The 23,350-nt window shown below is 42.7% G+C and overlaps 1 protein-coding gene across 4 annotated transcripts in view; it reads left to right on the top strand.

The window, feature by feature from the left end:
* The window catches only part of USF3 (upstream transcription factor family member 3), a 98,813-nt gene that overhangs the window by 57,655 nt on the left and 17,808 nt on the right, over positions 1-23,350 (top strand). For 3 of the 4 annotated variants that reach the window (XM_073310129.1, XM_073310131.1, XM_073310139.1), the window contains one exon: positions 13,091-13,173. In XM_073310129.1, the coding sequence (XP_073166230.1) occupies positions 13,091-13,173 (83 nt within the window). Of the gene's footprint in view, positions 1-4,418; positions 6,654-13,090; positions 13,174-23,350 lie in introns of those variants that run through there. The other variant, XM_073310149.1, reaches the window with a different exon arrangement.

Raw genomic sequence — 23,350 nt, 5'->3', positions numbered from 1 at the left:
GTGTGGTTTAGGATGGACATTAGGAAAAACTTTCTAACTGTCAGGGTAGTTAAGCACTGGAATAAAGTGCCTAGGGAGGTTGTGAAACTCCATCATTGGAGATTTTTAAGAGCAGGTTATACAAACATCTGTCAGGGATTGTCTAGATCATATTTAGTCCTGCCTTGAATGCTGGGGACTGGACTAGAAAACCTCTCGAGGTCCCTTCCAGTCCTATGATTCTATACAGAAAATGGAAAGAGGGGTATGTCACCAAGGAAATATACATGAGAATAGCACAAGCATGTAGGGATAAAATCAGGAAAGCCAAGGCAAAGTTACAGCTGGCAAGGAGTGTTTGAGATAACAAGAAGATGTTCTTCAAAAAAGTCAGACAAAAAAGAAAGGTCAAGGATGGTGTGGCTCTGCTGCTCAATTGAGAATATGAGCTGGTAACAGAAGGTGATAGGAAAGCAGAGCTGCTCAATGCCTATTTGCTTTAGTCTTCTCTCAAAAAATAACTTGTGGGTGGATGCCTAGGGAAGTTACCATAGATGATAAAGGGGAAGGGATGCAGATGGGGATAAGTAAAGAAGATGTCCGAGATCTTCTGATCAATTTGAATTAATTCACATCAGTAGGGTGGGATGCTATACACCTCAGGGTATTGAAAGAATTAGCTGAAGAGATTTCGCAGCCACTAACAATAATATTTGTAAACTCATGGATGATAGGAGAGGTCCCAAAAGACTGGAGAAGGGCTAACATAATGCCCAGCTTGAAAAGGAGGAGCTGGGGAACTATAGAACAGTCAGTGTGACTTAGATACCTGGGAAGCTACTAGAGCAATGTATAAAACATTCAATTTGTGAATACATGGAGGACAAAGGGGTGATCACTAACAGCCAGCATGGATTTACTAAGAACAAATCATGCCAAACCAGCTTGATTTCCTTCTTTGACAGAGTAACTGGTTTGGTGGATAGGGGGAATGCAGTAATATACATAATATACCTGGATAATATACCTGGATTTCAGCAAGGCTTTTGACAGTCTCACATGACATTCTGATAGGTAAGCTGGAGAAATGCAGGCTTAGTGGAACTGTCTCTAAGTGAATACAAAATTGATTAAACAACGACAAACAAAAGAGTAATTATTAATGGAATGGTGTCAGATTGGAAGGAAGTCTCAAGTGGGGTTCCACGGCGAACTGTTCTGGATCCAGTGCTGTTTAACATCTTTATTGATGATCTGGATGTAGGAATAGAGAGCATATCGATCAAATTTGCAGATGACACAAAGGTGGGGGGTGAGGGGGTTGCCAACACTTTGGAGGATAGAGCTAAAATTCCGATGGATCTTGATAAATTGGAGAACTGGGCTATTGAAAATTCAACAAAGACAAATGTAAGGTGTTACACTAAGGGAAGAAAAACCAAATGCACAAATACAGAATGGGGGATAACTGGCTTGGCAGCAGCACTGCTGAGAAGGATCTGGGAGTTGTGGTGGATCACAACCTCAACGTGAGTCAGCATTGCAATACTGTTGCAAAAAAAGCAAATGCAATTTTAGGTTGCACTAACAGAGGCATGGCATGCAAGTCATAGGAGGTGATAGTACTGCTCTACTCGGCACTGGTTAGGCCTCAACTGGAGTACTGTCTCCAGTTTTGGTCAACAATGTATAGAAAGGATATAGAGAAACTGGCCAGCAACAAAGATGATCAAAGGGATGGAACTGGGTATGTTTAGTTTGGAAAAGAGGAGATTAAGAGGGGGACATTAGAGTGGTCTTCAAATACTAGAAAGACTTTCATAAAAAAGATGACAGTTCTTCTCTCTTGCCACAAAGGGCAGGATAAGAGGCAATGGGTTCAAACTACGGCAAAAGAAATTTAGATTTAATCTCAGGAAAAACTTCCTAACTGTAAGAACAGTAGGACAATGGAACAGGCTACCTACGGAGTTGTGGAAGCTCCTTCATTGGAAGTTTTCAAAAGGAGGTTGGGTAGCCATCTGTCTTGGATGGCTTAATGCAACAAATCCTGCATCTTGGTAGGGGGATAGACTAGATGACCCTTGCAGTTCCTTCGAATCCTATGATTCTATGTTTGCATTAGTTTATCCCAAGAGTTCTGATCCAGTTCTGCCTCCAAGCAGTCAGAATCTATTCCTCCCTGGAATAGTGGTAACTAGTGACATTCCTAAATCTCAAGGAAGTTGTTCAGTGCTTAGAGCAGGATTGTGGGAATTAGGGGTCTTGGTTTCTATTCCCAGCTCTGGCACTGTCCTACTGTGGTGGCTATGGGCAAGTCTCTGCACTTCTGTGCCTTGGTTTCCCCATATTACAGAAAAGTGGTGAAATTTATTGTTTGCAGGGAGCTTTCAGCTCCTGGGGTGAAAGGTGCTATAGTAATTCAGAGTATTATTCAGATGTAGAATGCTAGAAGATTAGCCAATTTCTTAAGGGTTAAGAAGTGTTAACAAACAGACTTTCTGCAATCTAGTATTCTCATTAGTGACATATATACTTAAGATTGTCAAAGTGTTGCTATTCTAGGCCCCTGATTTCAGTTGCTCTTATTTTTTCAAAACTTTCACCCTTTGGGCTGAAGTTTTCCAGTCATGGGGCCTGAATTCTTACTACCCTGCACCTGAGCAAATCCACTTTTCCCTCACTTGGCACAGATATTAATGTGACTGCACAGTGTGTGAGGCCTGGTCTACACTACAGAGTTAGGTCGAAGGAAGCTGCCTTAAGTCGACCTGTTAATGTATGTGTCCTTTACATCAACCTAAATCGCCTCTGATATAGACTTCTGTAATCCACCCCTGCGAGAGGCGTAACACTTAGTTCAATTTTCATGGGCCGTCTGCAAGGTAGTGCGGACGCAGCATTGTGTAATTTGACTTAATTGGCCTCTAGGTGGTGTCCCACACTGCTCATCTGTGACCGCTCTGGAGATCATTCTCAATTCTGCTGTACTGCAGCTAGGTACACAGGAAACAGCCCCTCCCCTGTTAAAGCCCCGGGAACTTTTGAATTCCCATCACCTGTTTGATCAGCACTGGGAGCATGCCAGCTGATCATGGAGACTACACACCCCAAACGCGCTCCAACCTGATCTGCACAGGAGGTGGTGGATCTCATCGCTGTGTGGGGAGAAGAGTCTGTGCAGGCAGAGCTCAGATCCACCAGAAGAAATGCTGATATCTATGCGAAGATCGCTCTTGGAATGGGGGAGAAGGGCTACACGAGGGACACACAGCAGTGCCGTGTGAAAATAAAAGAACTTTGCCAGGCATACCAGAAGACAAGGGAGATGAACAGTCGTTCTGGTGCTGAACTCCACACATGCCGGTTCTACAGCGAGCTGCATGCAGTTCTTGGGGGTGACCCTACCAGTACCCACACAAGCAACGTGGACACCTCAAGGGTGTGTGAGTCTACGGACAATAAGGAGGATTATACGGTGGAGGAGGAGGATAATGGGAGACAGGCGAGTGGTGGATCCATTCTCCCCGAGAGCCAGGAAATATTTTTAACCCTGCAGCCCTTTGGGTCGCAGGACAGCATGGTGGCTGACTGTGATGCCAGGGAAGGCACCTCTGCTAAGTATACATTTAAATTAAAAGTCCAGTTAAACTTTAGCGGGCACACACATTCGGTGGTATTGCATGTTTACTGTGAAGAAAAAGCGAGGTGCTGTGGCCACTTACAAGAGGCCACTCCAGCTACGCAGACGGTGGCTCCTGGAAAAGACTGTTTATGTGGACTGGGATAGCCCAGGAATCCTCCATGGATATCTCTAGGAAACTTTCATGGAGTTACTCTGCAATGCTTTGCAGAAGGTTTCTGGGCAGGGCAGTCTTATTTCTTCCACCATGGTAGGACACTTTCCCACACAACTCCTGAATTAATTCTGCTGGCATCATTGCGGTACACAGCAGAGCAGCATAAGGACCGGGTCTATTCCCAGACGCTTGTTACATCTCCTTCCTTTCCGCCTCTATTACCCTCAGAAAATTGATATCACATTGGGTTGCCTAGGGGAAACGGGGGAAGTTCTCATTAAAAGTGCTCTTACATGGGGGAAAAAAGGTCATGTAGACCCCACCCCACCCCCATTCCGGATTGCCAAACCACACAACCGCTAATGTGACTTTACAATGCTCAGCATGGGTTGGCAAGTAGTTTAAAGTGGCTGATAGGGGACTGGGGCACCACATGAGAGATCCTGGGGGGGGCTACTCACCATGGCTGGAGCAGCAAAACAGCACAGTGAACGGTTATGAATTCTGATTGTTATGGCTTGCACCTAGTGTAATAAGGGTGGGGTTTTTTTGTTTGTTTGTTTTTTATGAAAATGGCCTTGCTATGGAAACATTTTATTCATGTACAATGGCTCCTTTATTTTTTCCCCTGACTGACAGCTGGAATTGTGTCCTTCAGCGGGTCATCAACACCTGAAAGCAGACTTTCGCTGATTAGAAGAGGACAAAGAATGCAGGAGTATATGTTCACCAAGATAATGAATGCCTCCGGGACAACTGACGCAGAGCTGAGAACAGGGAGGATTTCACTGTCCGAGAAGTTAGACATGGACATGGAGAGCAGGAAAGCTTCCAATGAGCGAGAGCATGCAGCACAGGATGAGATGCTTTGGATTATGAGGGACCAAGCAGACATGTTGAGGCGTTGGGTTGAACTGCAGGAACAGAAGCAGGAGGGTAGAGTCCCTCTGCAGACGCTGGTGGACGCCTGGCGCAGAATCACCCTCCCATAAGCATTCCATGAGGTGTGGGCGAAAAGTCCATTATCCCTTTCACTTAACTCGTGGCAGGGGAAGGGTACAAGGAGCAGAAGGTGCCTATTCACAGACCTTTCATGGTCTGGACTGTGGTGTTATGTTACACAGATGAAAATGTTTCTCCCATTCCAACTTTACAACCCCTTTTCCCCAAGGTTACCTTTTCTTTCAGCTCTCCCTCTTTACTTATGTTTGTTAAATAAAGTAAATGGATTTGAGGAATAAAAGTTCTTTATTGAGTAGAAGCAGGGGGGTTTGCTTTACGGGGACAGTGATACAAGCCAGGTGAAGGTTTGGGAAAGCACAATGAGGACAAGCAGCTCACATTACTGTGACTCATTACTGAAACAGTCTTGCAGATACGCAGCACGTCTTGCAGTGCTCTTCTTATTTCCCTGGTATCTGGCTGCTCAAAAATGGCTGCCATGTGATCTCATAGAACCATAGAATATCAGGGTTGGAAGGGACCTCAGGAGGTCATCTAGTCCAACCACCTGCTCAAAGCAGGACCAATCCCCAACTAAATCATCCCAGCCAAGGCTTTGTCAAGCCTGACCTTAAAATCCTCTAAGGAAGGAGATTCCACCACCACCTCCCTAGGTAACCCATTCCAATGCTTCACCACCCTCCTAGTGAAAAAGTTTTTCCTAAGATCCAACCTAAACCTCCCCCACTGCAACTTGAGACCATTACTCCTTGTTCTATCATCTGGTACCACTGAGAACAGTCTAGATCCATCCTCTTTGGAACCCCCTTTCAGGTAGTTGAAAGCAGCTATCAAATCCCCCCTCATTTTTCTCTTCTGCAGACTAAATAATCCCAGTTTGCTCAGCCTCTCCTCATAAATCATGTGCTCCAGCCCCCTAATCATTTTTATTGCCCTTCACTGGACTCTTCCCAATTTTTCCACATCCTTCTTGTAGTGTGAGGCCCAAAACTGGACACTACTCCAGATGAGGCCTCACCAATGTCGAATAGAGGGGAATGATCACATCCCTCGATCTGCTAACAATGCTCCTACTTATACAGTCCAAAATGCCATTAGCCTTCTTGGCAACAAGGGCACACTGTTGACTCATATCCAGCGTCTCGTCCACTGTAACCCCTAGGTCCTTTTCTACAGAACTGCTGCCTAGCCGCTCGGTCCCTAGTCTGTAGCAGTGCAGGTCTCATCTGCCCAGCCCTGTGGAAAATTTTCCCCCTTTTTTTCACAAATATTATGGTGCACACAGCAGGCAGCTATAACCATGGGGACTTTCTCCTCACTAAGGTCCAACCTTGTTAGCAGACTGCTCCAGCGCCCTTTCAAGTGACCAAAGGCACATTCAACCACCATTCTGCACTTGCTGAGCCTATAATTGAACCGTTCCTTACTGCTGTCCAGACAACTGATGTATGGCTTCATGAGCCATGGGAGCAAGGGGTAGACTGGGTCCCCCAGGATAACTATAGGCATCTCAACGTCGTCAATGTTAATTTTGTGGTCTGGAAAGAAAGTTCTGGATTGCAGCTTTTTGAACAGACCCGCATTCCTAAAGATGTGTGCATCATGAACCTTTCCCAACCATCCTACATTGGTGTTGGGGAAATGCCCCCTGTGATCCACCAGCGCTTGCAACACCATTGAAAAGTATCCCTTTTGGTTCATGTACTCTTTGGCAAGGTGGTCTGGTGCCAAGATGGGGATATGCATGCCATCTGTAACACACCGCAATTAGGGAACCCTCGCAGCAAAATCATCCACTATGTCCTGCACATTTCCCAGACTCACTACCCTTCATAGCAGAAGTCAATTAATGGCCCTGCACACTTGGAGCCCAGCAGCTCCCATGGTAGATTTACGTACTCCAAATTGATTCACCGCTGATCGGTAACTGTCTGGCGTTGCAAGCTTCCAAGTAGCGATCCCCACTCGCTTCTTCATTGTCAGAGCAGCTCTCATTTTTGTGTTGTTGAGCTGCAGAGCAGGGGAAAGCTCTGCACAAAGTGCCTGGAAGGTGGCCTTCCACTTTCAGAAGTTCTGCAGCCACTACTCGTCATCCCATACCTGCAAAATGATGTGGTCCCACCAGTCAGTGCTTGTTTCATGGGACCAGAAACGGTGCTCAACAGAGTGCAGCTGCTCTGTGACTGCCATCAGTAATGGTGAATTGTTTTTTCCAATGGCTTGCAGGAGGGCTGCTTGCAGGACATTGCTATGTTCTGCACGGCGGACCGTACTTTGGTTCTGGAAATACTGCAGGAGAAGGCATGAGGTGTTTGAGATGCTGACAGCAAGAGTGCACAGCTGAGCAGGCTCCATGCTTCTGGGGCAATGGTGTACATGCGGCGGTTTTAAGACGCGAAAACCACTGGGTTGTTTGCCGTTGTTGGGAGGGAGGGAGCACAGTGCATCATGGGATGCCGACGCAGCGTTCCCATTCTCCTCTGCGACAATGTTTTGGTCCCAGGGGGTATTGCACAAACTTCCCAAAATACCCTGAGGCAAGTTGCACTTTGGGATAGATACCCACAATGCACTGCTTTGTGCATCAATGCAGGCACTGCTAGTGAGGACACACTCCATCGAGACAATGAGCATGGTGTTGTCACGCACAATCGACTTCATTATTTCGGGGGCTCGAGGTCATATTAGATAAAGTCGACTTAATTTTGTAGTGTAGACAAGCCCTAAGTCTGGGATGAATCAGACCACTTGGGCCAGATATGAAAGGTATTTGGATGCCTAAAGATGCACATTGGTTCCTATTGCGATTTTCAGAAATGCCTAGGTGCCTAATTCTCATTGATTTCAAGACACCCCATCTTTGTTTCTTTTTTCCTGTGCCTTTCCTGTGAGAGAGTTTACTTATTTACAAATACAAGCAAAAAAATAAGGTTGAGGAATCCTTAGAGAAGTTTATAGTAACATATATGTTTGTGATCAGGTGGGCTGAAATTGAGAAGTCCCCCCCACCCTTGCCTCCCAGTGCCTCCAATGGTTAGCCTTATCTTCTTCAGTGTATGAAGTATTGAATTGACTGAAAAAGAACTTGGTACAAGTCTTTAGTTTCCATAGCTACTTCTGAGTTTAGGATTAAAAATTTTTTCTTGGGCTCCAAGGTTTAGATGCCCTTTTTGATTCTTTTGAGTTTAAAATTAGATTTATTGAATAAAATCCTGGCCTCACTAAGTCATTGGGTGTTTTTTCATTGACTACAATGATGCCAGGATTTCACTGATCATCTGTAATGTTGTACGATGCAGAGAGAGAGAAGGGTAATCATCTGAAAAGAATATTAATAAACATCAAGAAAAAATAGATGTGAAGACTAAATAAAAGAACACCAAATGATCCTTTTTGATGTGCTAACTAGACTAGACAATATATTGTTTCATAGGAAAGTTTCAGTCTTCGAAAATTTTTACCAATATCTGCACTATGCGTGTTCTGGATGTCCCTGAAGACTTGGAGTGGAAGGACCTAAGTAATTTTATGTTAATGAAGTTAATCTTCTACTTAAAATATCAAGCTGTCCTGTATCCCAAATAAGGACTATCTTGCAATTCTTTCAGCAAAATCCTTGACACTTACAGTGATCTTTACTATCACCTGTTTATTGAGAAAGGTTAATATGCCAGGTCTGGGATGGGGGAGCTAATATTTTTTCAAAATGAACTGTGATGTATCAAAAAGCACACTGGCTTGGAGAAAGAAGTTATTGCTTCTAAGAGCCAAGTATGTCTTTAGGTTTAAACCTGTTTTATTTCCATCTAAACTTTGTCTTAACAACAGTGTTTATTATCTTTGTTATCTGTTATTTTTATTATTAATTTGGTATTTATATCATAGTGGCACCCAAAAGCTCTGGTCAAAAGTAGGGCCGTCTTGTGCAAGGTGTTGTACACACACAGAAGGAGATGCAACCCCTGCTTCCAGAGAACTTTCTGTTCTAAGGTTTTAATGAAACTAAAGCTGTTCTAGCTAGGCATTTGACTACTAAGAATACTGTGAGCTTGATACTGAAGATGATTTATCAAGCCCATTGGTACTGTAATTTAATGAACCTTTAATTCATTTATAGACTTTGCTCTTTGAAGTTGTGAAATTGTTACAGACGATAAGTGTGACACTACCTCAAAATAGCACCCTGGAACCCCCGTATTCACCTCTCTGATATGATTATGATATGTTTTGTACAAAAAGAAAAGCAGTACTTGTGGCACCTTAGAGACTAACAAATTTATTTGAGCATAAGCTTTCATGAGCTACAGCTCACTTCATCGTATGCATTCAGTGGAAAATATAGTAGCGAGATTTATATACATAGAGAACATGAAACAATGGGTGTTACCATACACACTAACGAGAGTGATCACTTAAGGTGAGATATTACCAGCAGGAGAGCGGGGTGGGGGTGGTGGGAACCTTTTGTAGTGATAATCAAGGTGGGCCATTTTCAGCAGTTGACAAGAACATCTGAGGAACATCTGGGGTGTGGAATAAACATGGGGAAATAGTTTTACTTTGTGTAATGACCCATCCACTCCCAGTCTCTATTCAAGCCTAAGTTAATTGTATCCAGTTTGCAAATTAATTCCAATTCAGCAGTCTCTCGTTGGAGTCTTTTTTTGAAGTTTTTTTGTTGAAGAATTGCCACTTTTAGGTCTGTAATCGAGTGACCAAAGAGAGTGAAGTGTTCTCCGAGTGGTTTTTGAATGTTATAATTCTTGACATCTGATTTCTGTCCATTTATTCTTTCACGTAGAGACTGTCCAGTTTGACCAAGGTACATGGCAGAGGGGCATTGCTGGCACATGATGGCATATATCACATTGGTGGATGTGCAGGTGAACGAGCCTCTGATAATGTGGCTGATGTGATTAGGCCCAATGATGGTGTCCCCTGAATAGATATGTGGATGGGTCATTACACAAAGTAAAACTATTTCCCCATGTTTATTCCACCCCCCACTGTTCCTTAGACGGTCTTGTCAATTGCTGGAAATGGCCCACCTTGATTATCACTACAAAAGCCCCCCGTCCCCCCGCTCTCCTGCTGGTAATATCTCACCTTAAGTGATCACTCTCGTTACAGTAAAAAGAAAAGGAGTACTTGTGGCACCTTAGAGACTAACAAATTTATTTGCGCGTAAGCTTTAAAGCATAAGCTTTATTTGAGCACAAGTCTCTAAGGTGCCACAAGTACTCCTTTTCTTTTTGCGAATACAGACTAACACGGCTGCTACTCTGAAACCTGTCGTTTTGTACAAGGTATGTCTTGTGAGGTATCATTTGAGAAATCATGATCTGCTGAACATTACTACCCTGTTGAATTATATGTATTATCACTGTATATGGAGTTATGAGATTTTGCTATATGGCTATTATTGAAATATGTTGTGAGTCTAGGAGACACCCACAACTAGCTCTGCAGTGGCAACAAGGGAGGTGGCCCACACCCAGGCTGGTGTTAAGTGACCACCACCAGCCACTGACCAGCAGGGGAATTGTAAGCAAGAGATTTACAATTCAATAAGAGACAGTTTCTCAAGCTCCACACAATGGGGATTGTTTACCTCCGTGACTGAGCAAGGTTACAGGACATGTGATGCTAGACTCCATGTTTAGGTCAGTATTTTTCCAGGTACAGGAACTGAGAGTATAAAATAATGAACAGTAGCATCATGAGACCACCTCTCTCTTCCCCCATCTCAACACCCGGAGATAAGATCTTTTGGAAGAAAAAGAGAAGCCTTCATGAACTGGGGGGAAGGGATGGTCCCAGCTAGAATGGTTTCTAGCTAGCATGAACTGTGAACTGAATTCTGCCTGCAATATCCAGTAGTATGAGAAAAATTGCTTGATTCAAATCTTGCTTGGTCTGATATTTCTAATGTAATCAACTCTGACCACTATGCCTAACACGTAAAATCTATCTTTCTGTAGTTAATACTCTTATTTTAATGTTTTATCTTTACCAATGAGTTTGTCTAGGGATCATTGTGACTCCTTAACTCTCCAGCCTGGGGAATCTGCTCAGATTACAAAGCCTGGTGCATGTCCACTATCCTCTGATGCAGTGGCAAACTAATTAATGAGCTTGCACTGTTCAAGGGAAAGTTTTGAGCAGTGTAATATGGTACATTTCTGGGCTGCAAGGCTAAGAGCTGGGGGGATTTGCTGTTGTCTCCGCCATGTATATTTCTTGAGTGGCTTAGAGAGCATTCATGCAATTTAGCTGGGTGTGGCCCTGCATGTTGTTAATTGAGTGACCACAGCACCTGGAAGGGTTTGCTGCTTGTCATTAGCAAAGCATTGTGAGAGACAGCCCAGGCTGGAGAGTTAAGGAGTCACAATGATCCCACAGTTTCAGGTTGTATCCCAGGGGGTGTCACAATAAGGTACATAGTTAATATTATATTATAATTAAATAGCTTCTAGAATATATGCCTGCAATATCTGCTTTCTGAATAAGAAATTATACTATGGAAAATCAGTCTGTTTGTTTTGATCTACAGTAATCTGTTGTTCATTTTATAGGTCTTTTATCTCTTTGAGGATCTACTTTTTTTTGCATTCACTGTTTATAAAGGATAGTCTTTTGTTAAGGTATTGGACTGGGACTCAGGAGATCAGGGCTTAGCTCTGCTGCAGATGTGCTGTGTGACCTTGGGCAAGTCACTTAGGTCCCAGTTCAGCAAGGTACTTTATGGAAATACTCATGTGTTTAAACTTAGGCGCATGGTTAAGTACCTTGCTGAACTAGTGCCTATGACTCCCTGTACCTCAGTTCCCCATCTGTAAAATAAGAATAATAATACTTTTTCTCCCACCATTTGTCTGCTCTGATTAGATTGTAAGCTGTTCAGGGCAGGGGCTGCCTCTTACTATCTGTTAGTACAGGATTTTTTTTTAGCATAATTTGGCCCCAGACTGGAGACCTTTAGCCACTACTGTAATACAAATTGTAAAAATGCTCTATGGACTTGTGTCAGTAGTTACTGATATGCTGAAACTATAAATGCAATTTTTTAAAAAACGTGAATTGACTCATCTTAAATGGATGTGGTAGAACTAATACATTGTTCCACTTGTAGTAAATATGCATATCTGTAGCTAAACCTGCCTACATATATGTTCTTGTTCTTCTCCCCCACCTCCACAGTAAGGTGGCCTGTTATAAGAAACGTAAGCAGATGCTGATTCCTGCCAAATGGAGGCATGCTGGCCTGCCACTTGGGTATGTGAGTGGATTCTGGTTGTTGATTTGCCAGCTGAAAGAACTGTGGAACATGTCATGTCAGCAACTCATTCACTCTCTTTGGAAAAAAGCTGTTATTCCAATTGTCAACTTTGATCTGAGTAACAGACCAAAACATCTCCGGAATCAGCTGCAAAAGCAGCTGCTCAACCATGCTACCATGTGGATGAACAACATTTGAAGGCATCTGATTGCATTGGGAGGGGGGAGAGGCTAATAAGCTTTGAAAAGGTCAAGCTCAAAAGCCATGTGAGTTTGCATAGCTGCACTTAGTGAATTTTTAACCACAGTTGTCATGATTAAGGTGTTGCACGGAGACTAACGATGTCACAAGGGGACTAAAACTAATTCAGGCTTTTCTTCTCTTCTCCCAAAAGAGCCATAAAGTGGAAACATTTTCATAAAATATTTTCTTGGTGAGTCCTTCACTGCCACTCACAGCTAGACCCTGCAGTAACCATAACTAGAAGATGGTAAAAATGTATGGTTGATGCTCCACACACCCAAAGCCTGAACCATGTTCTCTGTGTTCTGTTGTACCCAACAGCATATAGAATTGGTGCTTCAGCTTAGAAAATCAGAGCCATTTCTTGTTTGGGGGCTGAGAACTGGAGTGGGAGACCAGGGTTTCATTCCGCACTCTGCAACTAGTTCTTTGTGCGTCTGTGTGCCAATTAATTTGCCCAACTGTGAAATGGAAATAATGATTACTACCCAACTTCGAGATGCTTATTCGACCTTTGAAACCCTCAGCTGAAAAGCTTTATAAAAATATGAAGTGTTGTTATATATGTCACTGCTTTCACAGAGTGTTTCTGATGATCCTCACCTTTTAAAATAGCCCCTTCTCTGTCACAGCCCTCAAACTCCATTGAGTGAGAACTCAACAGTTGAAGAGTTTTTTTAGAGCTAATTCTTGGTGCTAAACTGCCTAGTAGGGGTTGTGATAAGCATAAAGTAATACATTTATGAGTGCACACATTGGTGCCAGGTGTGTAGTTGGTGTGTTGGTCTGAGTAGCCCAATGACAATGCATTTTATTTTTTACCTAGTGGAGAGACATCGAAAGAAGAAGATCAATGCTGGGATAAACCGAATTGGAGAGCTCATTCCATGTTCCCCAGCACTTAAGCAAGTAAGTGGACATTTAAATGTGCACAGCTATCTCCCAAATGGTGTTCATTTGGTCTTGGTTCTTAGCAGCTGTAAATACATAGGGATACTTCTTGCTTCAGACTTTATGCTGGAGGCCCAATGAGGTTTGATACACTCAAGAAAACCTGGATGAAAATCTTATTTACAAAGTTATCTGTGATGGAAATGCCCTTGGAAATGACAGGACAATTTGAATGCAGTTCTTTGAAACTTTAATCTCCCAGCTGACTTGGAATTCAGTATCACTCTGAAGGAGTGGTCTGGGTTTGACACATGAAAGACATTCTCTTCCATCAGGTGTCCTAGTTCATATATTCGACTCTTTGGAGCAGATATTTTTGAAAAGCCTTTGCCCAGCTAGCAGTAGTGACCCTGCACTGGCAACATGAATTCAAGGACTGTGAGAATGGAGGGAGCAGGCTATGTAGAATCAGCTGCAGAAGGGTTATGATTGTTTGTTTTTTTCTCATTTAAACATGTAACTTTGGAAGCTGGTTTGCTTGCCTATACTCTTCTAGTCAGATTGGTTGTACCTACTTAGGAGTTGATTCACAATTCCCAGAAGCTCTAGTTGTTAGACTGTTTTCCTATTGACACTACTAAGTGTATTCTGTCATGATGCTCTTTCATGCAAAAGTGAAGAAAGTTATAGACTGTGAGAGAGGAATTTTCTGTTGACTCTTCTTCCCCGTGCCTGCCCCTTTCATGTCTTCACTCAGTGTCCTGCTATATGATGCAAATGCAATTCTATATATGTTTATTTTTTAGTCTTTTATTTAAATGGTCGTGAAGTAGTTTATTGTGTTAAATAATAATGGTGAAGGGAAACAAAGAAGTCTAGGTAAGGGGAAAAGTGTTTGTGTGAGATATGAAATGATCTAGATAGTTGATGAGGCAGAGATATTATAGGAGGCTTTTCAAGGTGGCACATACTACAGAGAAGAAGATTGTTCTTGTACATGTCTCTATGGTACGATGGTACGTGCTCCACTGTACGATGTGCACATGCCCATGCATTCTCAATCAGAGACTGCAAAATAGTGTCAATGGGCCTGTGTCTCCGCAGACACTATGCCTCATGCTCCCAACAAGGGCTTATAGAGAGGTGCAAACCTACCTACCTACTCAATGCCTTCTCAACTGTCTGCTACTTGAGATGGAAAGTTCTTCTGTCTGCTGTATTCAGCTTCCTGCCTTCACTTTGTGAATTCTTTACCTTATTTATTTGTTTGTATTTGTAGTTTCTTTTCATTACTTATTTTCACATGGCACCAACACTGTTGAGGAGGTGGGAGGGCTCCTTACCCTCATCTTCTTGGATCTTTTGTTTGTGTCAGTCCACAATTTGTTAGGCACTGAACCCCGGGATTTAAGACATGAGACTTGCTACAGGTCCTTTCCTCACACTGATGGACACTGCAGCTGTCTGTGATGTTTGGGGGCTCCCCAAACCCTTCTAAATACAAAGTTTGTCAGGGTTTCAAAGGCAAATCCAAGAAAGAAAGGGAGACTAGACTTAACCTCCTTTTAATGGAATGTGCCCTAGCTCTGAAGGGGTCTGCTTTGCCCCACTGTACATTGGCCTCTACATCACAGACCACCTTGGTCCTGTTTGTTGCCTTGCCTTCAGCCCCACACCGTAAAACTCTAAAGAAGAGGAAACATCTCTCTCCAAGAAAGGAAATGAAGAAAAGGGTTAGATGAGCCCATAAGATCTACTCTTCAGAGACTTCTCATCCCTCTAAGAGTACTGTAGAGGCTCTGACCGAGTCTGATACGGAGGCATCGGTATCGAGGAAGAAGCCCCGTTCATGCATACCTACCACCAAAGCAACTCACAGTGGCATCGTCTGACACCTTGCGACACTGCAAGACAGGGCTTTGGAGCGGAGCCCGGTGCTGGAGCGCGGAGCAGTGGACCTGCAGGTTTTTGCCCGGAGCTGGAGCAGAGCCAGAGCACAGAAAATCTTGACTGTTCCACTGCTCCTTTTTTTTTTTTTTTTTCTTTCTTTCATTTTCAATCCAGAATGAATGGTATTTAGCAAGAAAGTCCTAAAGGTGCCAAAAAGTTTCAGATTGTATAACAATTGATATTAACATCTACTTTACCACTTTACGTAATATGTCACAGTTATTCTCACTTCGGCCAAAATCAAGATTTAATGTACAGATACAAAATTATAAAGCTTTTGGAGATATGTTTTATTAAAGAATCAGATAATTATCAGACATCCAGCAACACTGCAGACTGCTCCCACCCTTGTGCCAAGGTTAGGCGAGTACGTACTCGCATAGATTAGTTAGATTAGTATGTGTCGATACTTCTTTTGTAAGGGTTGATCAACGAGACGCGCTGAGTGCTGCGATTACGGAAAAGTGTGATGCAAGACACAACGTTTAAGATACCACAAACAGGTATATTGCAAAAAAAATAATGTTTTTGTTTATGGATATATTAAGATATCGCCAGAAATATTAACCACTTATGCTCATTTCTCACACAGGCTCCCGTTACTGATACATTTGTTCTTTTGTACATGCTCCCATATCGCTCTGGTGGACTTATTTTATATGTCATCTGTTCAACGGTCTTTTGGTAGCGTTGTTTGTAATTTTAAATTTACTGAAAAAGTCGCGTGCAGCAGGCATATAAATATACAATAAACATTTTTGCATAAATTAAGAGTGATTTTTGTGATATATCCAGAGTGATTGGAAAATGTCCAACACAACTTTGGGGGTGAATCCTTAGGTCATTTTAAGAAAAAAACGTTTCTGTGAACACATGTCCTAAAATTCTTCCTAAGGGAGCAACAGTCCCTTCAAGGAAGTGATGAAAAGTTAATTTCTGATTAATATCTCAAAAACGCTTTAATATTAAAGTAATTAAATTGTCTGTGTCTTAGCTTTAGTATGTGCTACCGTATTACATTATCCAAAATTATTTAAACCATAGGCGTACCGAACTGGCGGTTGGTCATTTTTATTTCATATTTCGAGAAAGGCTTGTCATCGACTGCCCCTGGCTACGAGCAGTAATATTATGTTCCATAATAAGTGAATAATTTTTGGTTATTATTTATTATTATGTTTAAAATGTACAGTTCCAAAGTTGAAAAATAAGTAACAAGTAAAATTGTTTGTACCATTCTAGGCATCTAAGCAGATTAAAATTTTAAAACAGTTTTCTCAGAAATGGTCAATTATACAAAATAAATGAAGAGTACCATTTTTATTCATGTTTTAGCATTAAATCATATTCCAGGGTCGGCTCTGTTAAATAGTCGAAGATTTAAAAATTATTAAATAAAATTGGCCCAGTCCCCCCAGTTCACAACACCTGTAGTTTAAATAATTTTATTTGAATGATGTTGTATGATAGAATGTTGGAAATAAACTTTAACAGGAAAGCTTTCCCATTAAAGTTTATTTTCAAACTTGTAACATGTAGCCTCGTTACTTCCCAACAATAGAACAGTAGAACAGCGATAGCACATACTAATGCTATGGCAAATACCAAATTTCATTGCTATATCTACATTAAAGTCTTTTTGAGATATTAATTAAAAACTTGGAAAATATTTTGAATATTTTTACCACAAAGTTTCATGAGAAAAATTAACTTGCAATTTATAAATAAAAATTTATATTATGTATATTAAAATCCTTCTTACTTCATTAAAACTGCAAGAAACATGTTAAAATATTAATATACTTTAATAATAATTTTGTGTAAAAAGAAAATGTGATCACTTTTGTCCAGAAAATCCAAAATAAATTTGAAGTACCTTAAGTGGTTAAAATATCACAAGCAGGTACGTTATAAAAAAATGTAATGCTTTTGTTCATTGCTTTTCGAAGATCATAACAAGAAACATTTGGATGTGGTAGCAGCACAAGAAGATTTGGCCATGGCTTCAAGAAAAAAAATCAAATCTGCCCCCCATGATTGATAGCCGATTTATGGAAAAGGATCTCACCGACAGCTTTACTTTTGAATTTGAAAAGCCCAAATTGGGGCTTTGGGGAAAAGCAAAGAAGAAATCGGCAACGTGCAAGGTGGCAAAGGAAGTGAATGGCGAGCTCAAACCATGTAGCTGCAAGACAAGTGAAGCAAGTGCCGTGAAAAGTTTCAACCTTTGGTGGCATGTAAAATGTAACCATCCTGAAAACTATGCGGCTCTGGTTATAAAAAAGGTCCAGGAAGATGAGGCAAAACAGAAAGCTGACGCGGCTAAATGACATTTATCTGGCTCTTTGAAAACTCCTGGACAAGATTTTTTTTCTAGAGCTTCATCTGAAAAGAAACCCAAAATTGAGCAAACAAAACTTGACTCATATTTGAAGTCCTCAAAGGTTACAGTCACCATAGATGCCAATAATTTCCATGAAAGGCTGATGGAAATGGTTTGCTTGAGTTCAACACTGCTCACTACCTTTAGGCTAAAGAACAAAGGATTCAAAAAAATTGCAGGTGAAATGGGTCGGCAGCTTGGCGTTTCAATGAGGCATGATGCGGTTTGTCATTTAGTTGTCAGCTCAGCTGAGTCTGGTCATGAAGAGCTCAAGAAAGCTTTGGAGCAAAAATTGTGCTACCTGAAAATGGATGCGGCAACCCGTGGAAACAGAAATTTCCTTGCAGTCAATGCTCAGTACTACGAAGAAGGAAAAGATAAAGCTGCGGTAAAAACCTTGGACATAATCAACACTGAAGGGCGTCACAATTCTTCGTACGTGAAAAGTCAAGTAAAAGCTATTTTAGAAAAATTTGGGATCAGTGAAATGCAAGTACAGAGCATCTGCGTTGACAATGCAGCAAACATGATGTGTGCTGTCAAAAATTTCAGGGAGGACAATGAAACCATTTCTACCTCTGAGAACAGGGATATGGACAGTACTGAAGCTATTTTGTCTGATGAAGGAACTAAAGGAATGGATGAAATCAAACTCAACATGGATGCTGCTGCGCAATGGGTTAATGACCCTAGCCTCATACTTCCAACTTGGCTTCATGAGGACGACTCAAAAGTCCAACTGACAAGGTGTGGAATTCACACTCTTCAGTTGGCAATCTGGGATGGACTGAACAAAGAACATGCGAAGAAATTACTGGCAAAAATTCGACAAGTCGTTCTCAAACTACGAACCCCAAGTATTGGAAGTGTTCTGCTTCATCTACAAGAGGTAACTCGATCACTGGATACTGTGACTCACTGGGGTTCAACAGCTACGATGATTGATCGGCTTCTCGTTTTTCAATCTTACTGTGAACAAGTGGTTGCTGCTAGAACAAGAGAACTCAATTTAACAAAAGCTGAATGGGACGAAGTGAAGAACCTGTGAGACCTCTTGGCAAAGCCAAACCAAACTGTGAATCTTCAAGCTGTCGATGTAACCCCAGGAGTTTTAATGCAGGAATGGCGAAAACTGTCAAAATCCTTGCAAGAAAAGAGTGGACAAATTGCAGAAGAAATTCTGTCCTCCATGCCGAAACGCGAAGAGAAGCTTTTTCACAATAATCATTTCCTTGCTGGAGTTCATGTTGACCCACTGTATTGGATTCTTCTTACCTCAAGGGAAATACCAAAGGCAAAGGAAGGGCTCCTTGATATTGCTTGATGACTCGAAAAACAAAATCTATTGCTACATTTGAACTTGGCAAAAGAGGTTGAAGAAAACGAAACACAACAAAAGGAGTCATCAACAATCGAATTTGCGGTTTCGGAAAGTTCACATGCTTCAGTAATAGCAGGCTGTTCTCAAACTTCCGTCTCCACTCTGAACTTGTTCGAACTTCCATCTCTGAGACGTCTTCAGCCATCACAGGGAAATGGAGATAATTCAAGCGCCAATTCTTCAGAAGATGACGCCTTCGAAAAGGAATTGGATAAACAGGAAAGACGCCAGCGAGTTTCTGCGATTCATAATTGTAATGAAGCATTATTCGAGAGAAACTTTTGGGAACATTGTGAGGTGATGGAGCCTATTGTTAGGCTAAAAGTTAAGTCTGTTTTTGAGGCCATTCATAGCTACCCACATCACATTCAGCCTGCCTGTAGAATTGGTTTGAGCATGCCAACAACTCAAGCTAGTATAGAGCGACTGTTTTCATCTTTAAAGTTAATTTTAAATGATTTGTGGCAGGCTATGAAAGATGACTTGATTGCTACAATAATTTTTTACAGAATGAATTATGAATGATTCTAGTTTGTATCATTGTTGATGACATTTAAATTGTTTTAAAAGTCTGAATAAAAATAATGTTTTTTCAAAATTACAGTATGCACTTTTTTATTTAGTTAAAAATTAATTTGAGTCGGAGTGCAGAGCGGAGCTGGAGCAGTCACGATTGGTGCCAGAGCGGAGCTGGAGCGGAGCAATTCAAAAATTTGATTGCTCCAAATCCCTGCTGCAAGACACATTCATACCCCAGTAGTGGCCTCTCTCTCTATTTCTTAAAGGGGAGATGGTACCACAGTCATATTGGTACCACAACAACCTTCATCTCACCAGGCAATACTGACCCAAACTTTGTGTGAAAACTATGAGAGTCGTCCATCTTCTTCCAGGTTCCTCTTTTCAGAGGATCTCATTATCTCTGATGAACCTGAGTCGCCAATACGGGGAAGGTCTACCAGTGCCACTGTGCTGGTACTGCTGCAAAAGCAACAAATTTAGATTTGCTCATGTCTCCAGCCTTTGGTACTGGTTAGGACATCAGAGGCTCCCCTCCTTAGCTCTGGAAAAGATTCATTAGACTTAGAGATCTTGGTACAGGGATCCATCCCAGGACCATTCTACCTTTCCCACTCGAGTCCCTTTCATGAAGAGGATCTTAGGGGACCTCCTAAATATCACAGGCCCAGAGATTATGATTATCATTGGTGTCTCTTCATTATCGCCTCCCCCATGCAGTTACTGGACCCATGGGGCCACTAGCACGACCAGCTGCATTGGATGCCTAAAGAAAGCACCAGCACCCACCAATACCATACCAGACACCAGCACTTACAAACTGCCCTCCAGTACTGCACACATTGGTGTCACACACTTCTCTGATACCAGACCATATACAGGAAGGGAAAGAATCTCAGGCTGAGGAAATCTCACCTCCATCTGTAAAGTCGTCGTCTTCTCCAGACAACGGAGTAATGCCACTACTGTGCTGCTTCACTGATGATATTAAGATCTTCTAGGACTGCATGAAAAGATTAGCAGACTGTCTTCAAATCCCACTAAAGCAGTGGTTCCCAAACTTTTTATCTCGCGACCCCGCCCTTACCCCTGCCCACACACACCCCACCCCACCCCAAGCCATAGTGCGGGGCTATGGCCAGTGCCACGGTCCTGGCCAGGGGCCGAGGCTGGAGCTGCTTGGCTGTTTTTTCTACTTTTTGTTTTATTTTGTTCACAACAAAAGTACTGCTGCTGCTTCAAATGGATTGTCCGAATGGGATTCCACTCTGGTGCATACGTGCCCTCATACGCACAAGATTGGATTCTTTTTGGCTGGCGGTGTCCATTGGGGTTGCAACTGTGCCCTAGATGTCCTTGTACCCCCGGCATAAAGAGTAGAATGTGCCCAGTGATCAACCAGTTCCTTTTTACCATCCATGGCAGTGACACGGAACCTCTGCACTGTCCACTTATTCTGTGAAGTGTGCAATCTCTTATTAGGCTAGTCAGTAGTAACTAGTTAATATAGTTAGTATAGTTACCAGGTTTTTTCTTTAATGCCTGTTGGCAAGCAAGCAAACATACAAAGAACCCCCCCCAAAAAATAATTTTTCTACTAGTTTATGGAATATCCCTGGTACAGGGACCTTAGGTACTGTGGCTGAAACAAAATCCGTGGCATTTAAAACTTTCCCCTTTTGTGAGGCTGCTATCCTGCTCAGTAATGGGCACTCTAAGTGCCTCTTTTGCTTCAGTAAGGAATAGACACCTGACAAATGCTCAATCTGTCGCTCCCTCTCCAAAAGGGCACAGAAAGTGAGAGAGGCCTTCTTCAAGCTCTTTTTTACTGGAGTGCTTGATGAGAGACCCTCCAGAGCCTAAGGTAAAAGATCCCACCAAGTCTGAATAGTTACTTTGGGCTAGTGCTCCTGTTAGCTGCAGCTCTACACTGAATTCCTGGGCTCATTGTTCATTGAAAGGATTGAACCCCTTGACTACTGAGTATGACAGCACAGTCAAGATCTCCTCCATCCATTCGTCACCAGAAAGGGTTAGGAAGGAACATCGTTTCCAGGACAAACATAGATATAAGTCACTTGCTCTGATGCCTAGTAAAATAAGACAAAAGATGTCTCTGCCTCCACTCCTGTCCCTCAGTTGAAGGGCAGCTCATGGCCCAGATGGCAGACACTTTGGAGATTTCGAGGCATGTGAGTGCAAGAAAAAATCCCTCAAATTACTGGACATTCTGCACTCTTCTACACCTGGGAGGTTTGCCATGCCTATCAATGAAGGGTTTTTGGAACTGGCTGCGGTTCTGTTGCAGTCCCTAGCACCCTTGGCATCCCATGAAAGCTGATAGACGTAGTCCAGTTCCACCTAAGGAGTTGAATATTTTTACAACCACCCAGTCCTGGGATCATGGGCAGTGGCAGCAGTGCACAAAAGACCAAAACACCAAGGGCCACCTCTAAAGATGATTCCAAGAGAGAAGGACCTTAAAAATCCTGACCTGCTTGGCAGAAAGATCTACTGTTCTGTTAGTCTCCAGATGCATATTTCTGTCAAAATGTGACTCTTTGAGTAAGGATGAGGTGGTATAATTCATAGAGAAGCTTCCACGGGAACATAGGGAGGAGCTAATTTCTCTGGTTTCTGAAGGACAGTTTGTGGCCCAAACATCTCTTCAGGCTACTCTAGATGCCTCTGATGCTGTGGCACATTCATTAGCCACTTCCATAACTATGCGCAGAGCTTCATGGCTCCAATCTTCTGGAAAACCCAAGGAGGTGCAAACAACCATTGAGGACATCCTGCTCAAAGGCTCTGAACTATTTAAAGTGCAAACTGATGAACTTCTTCCTTTATTACAGGATTTGAGAGCCGCTTTCCGCTCACTGGGCATACTCACCAACCCTAAGGAGGAAGCAGGATAGACCCCAAAGTTTTGCCAAACAGAGACCCACTACCTCTTATTTTTATAGTCTGCAGAGACTGTAACAGAGGTCTCCAGCCTCTTCTTCCCCTGCGACACACTCTCTGTGTCTACCTCACAGCAGCAGGTTTGATGCCACTATAGACTGCTGATCACAACCATGTCAAGACTGATGCTGCCAGGGATCAGACCAGCAAGAAACAACTGCTGGCCTGCTCACTGACTAACTGTGCTGCTAGGCAACGAATACTGCCTTACAATGTTGTTGAGTGGCCAGAGCCACTGATTGGCTTATAAGCCTGTCCCCCACAGCAGGTCAGTGGCTGCTCAGCATATACCATGCCCGCAGCTGCGCTTGCCTTTGCTCCAGTCCCTGCTCCAGCCTGCTTCCAGTCCCTGCTCCTGCTCTGCTCCCCTCTGGCTTCAGCTCTCAGTTCTGCTTCTGGCTTACAACTCCAGTTGACCTTCTTGTTCCGGCATTCTGATTCTGTCTCTCTGGTTCTGATCTCTGGCTTATACTCTGATTTACCCCCGCTCCTCTCCCCACAGCTTTGGCATTTGATTTCTGTCCCTTGGTACTGACCCAGCTCGTTTCTTGGATTCAACCCATCCTGGATCCAGCTCTAACCGGTAGGCTGAATTCTTGTTTTCACCTCTAGGCCTGACTGCCCACGGCCAGTCGGCAACAGATACCCTGTTCCACACCCTTTTGACAACTGTCTTTTTTATTTTTGGGACGTATGGACCTGGATCACCTCAGACCAGAATGTTCCTGGAAATTATAAACGGGGTTTTCTATCCAATTCCAGTCCTTTCTTATCCTGCACTCTCCTTCACCTTTCCTTTTCAGGGACTCTTCTCATGAGATACTGTTAAAACAGGAGTTGTGCTCCCTTCTGGAAGAGGTGCCCTTCAGATTCAGAGATCAGAGATTCTCCTCCCATTATTGTTTAGGCCCAAGGAAAAGCAAGGCAGGCATTTTAGACTTGAGACATCTCATCAGATTCATCCTCACTGCAGGTTCAGGGTGGCAACCCTGAACTTA

Source organism: Lepidochelys kempii, chromosome 1, assembly GCF_965140265.1.
Source record: "Lepidochelys kempii isolate rLepKem1 chromosome 1, rLepKem1.hap2, whole genome shotgun sequence".
NCBI classification, from domain to species: Eukaryota; Metazoa; Chordata; order Testudines; family Cheloniidae; genus Lepidochelys; species Lepidochelys kempii.
The sequence above is the reverse complement of the archived record's forward strand: the minus strand, read 5'-3'. Positions and strand labels throughout refer to the sequence as shown.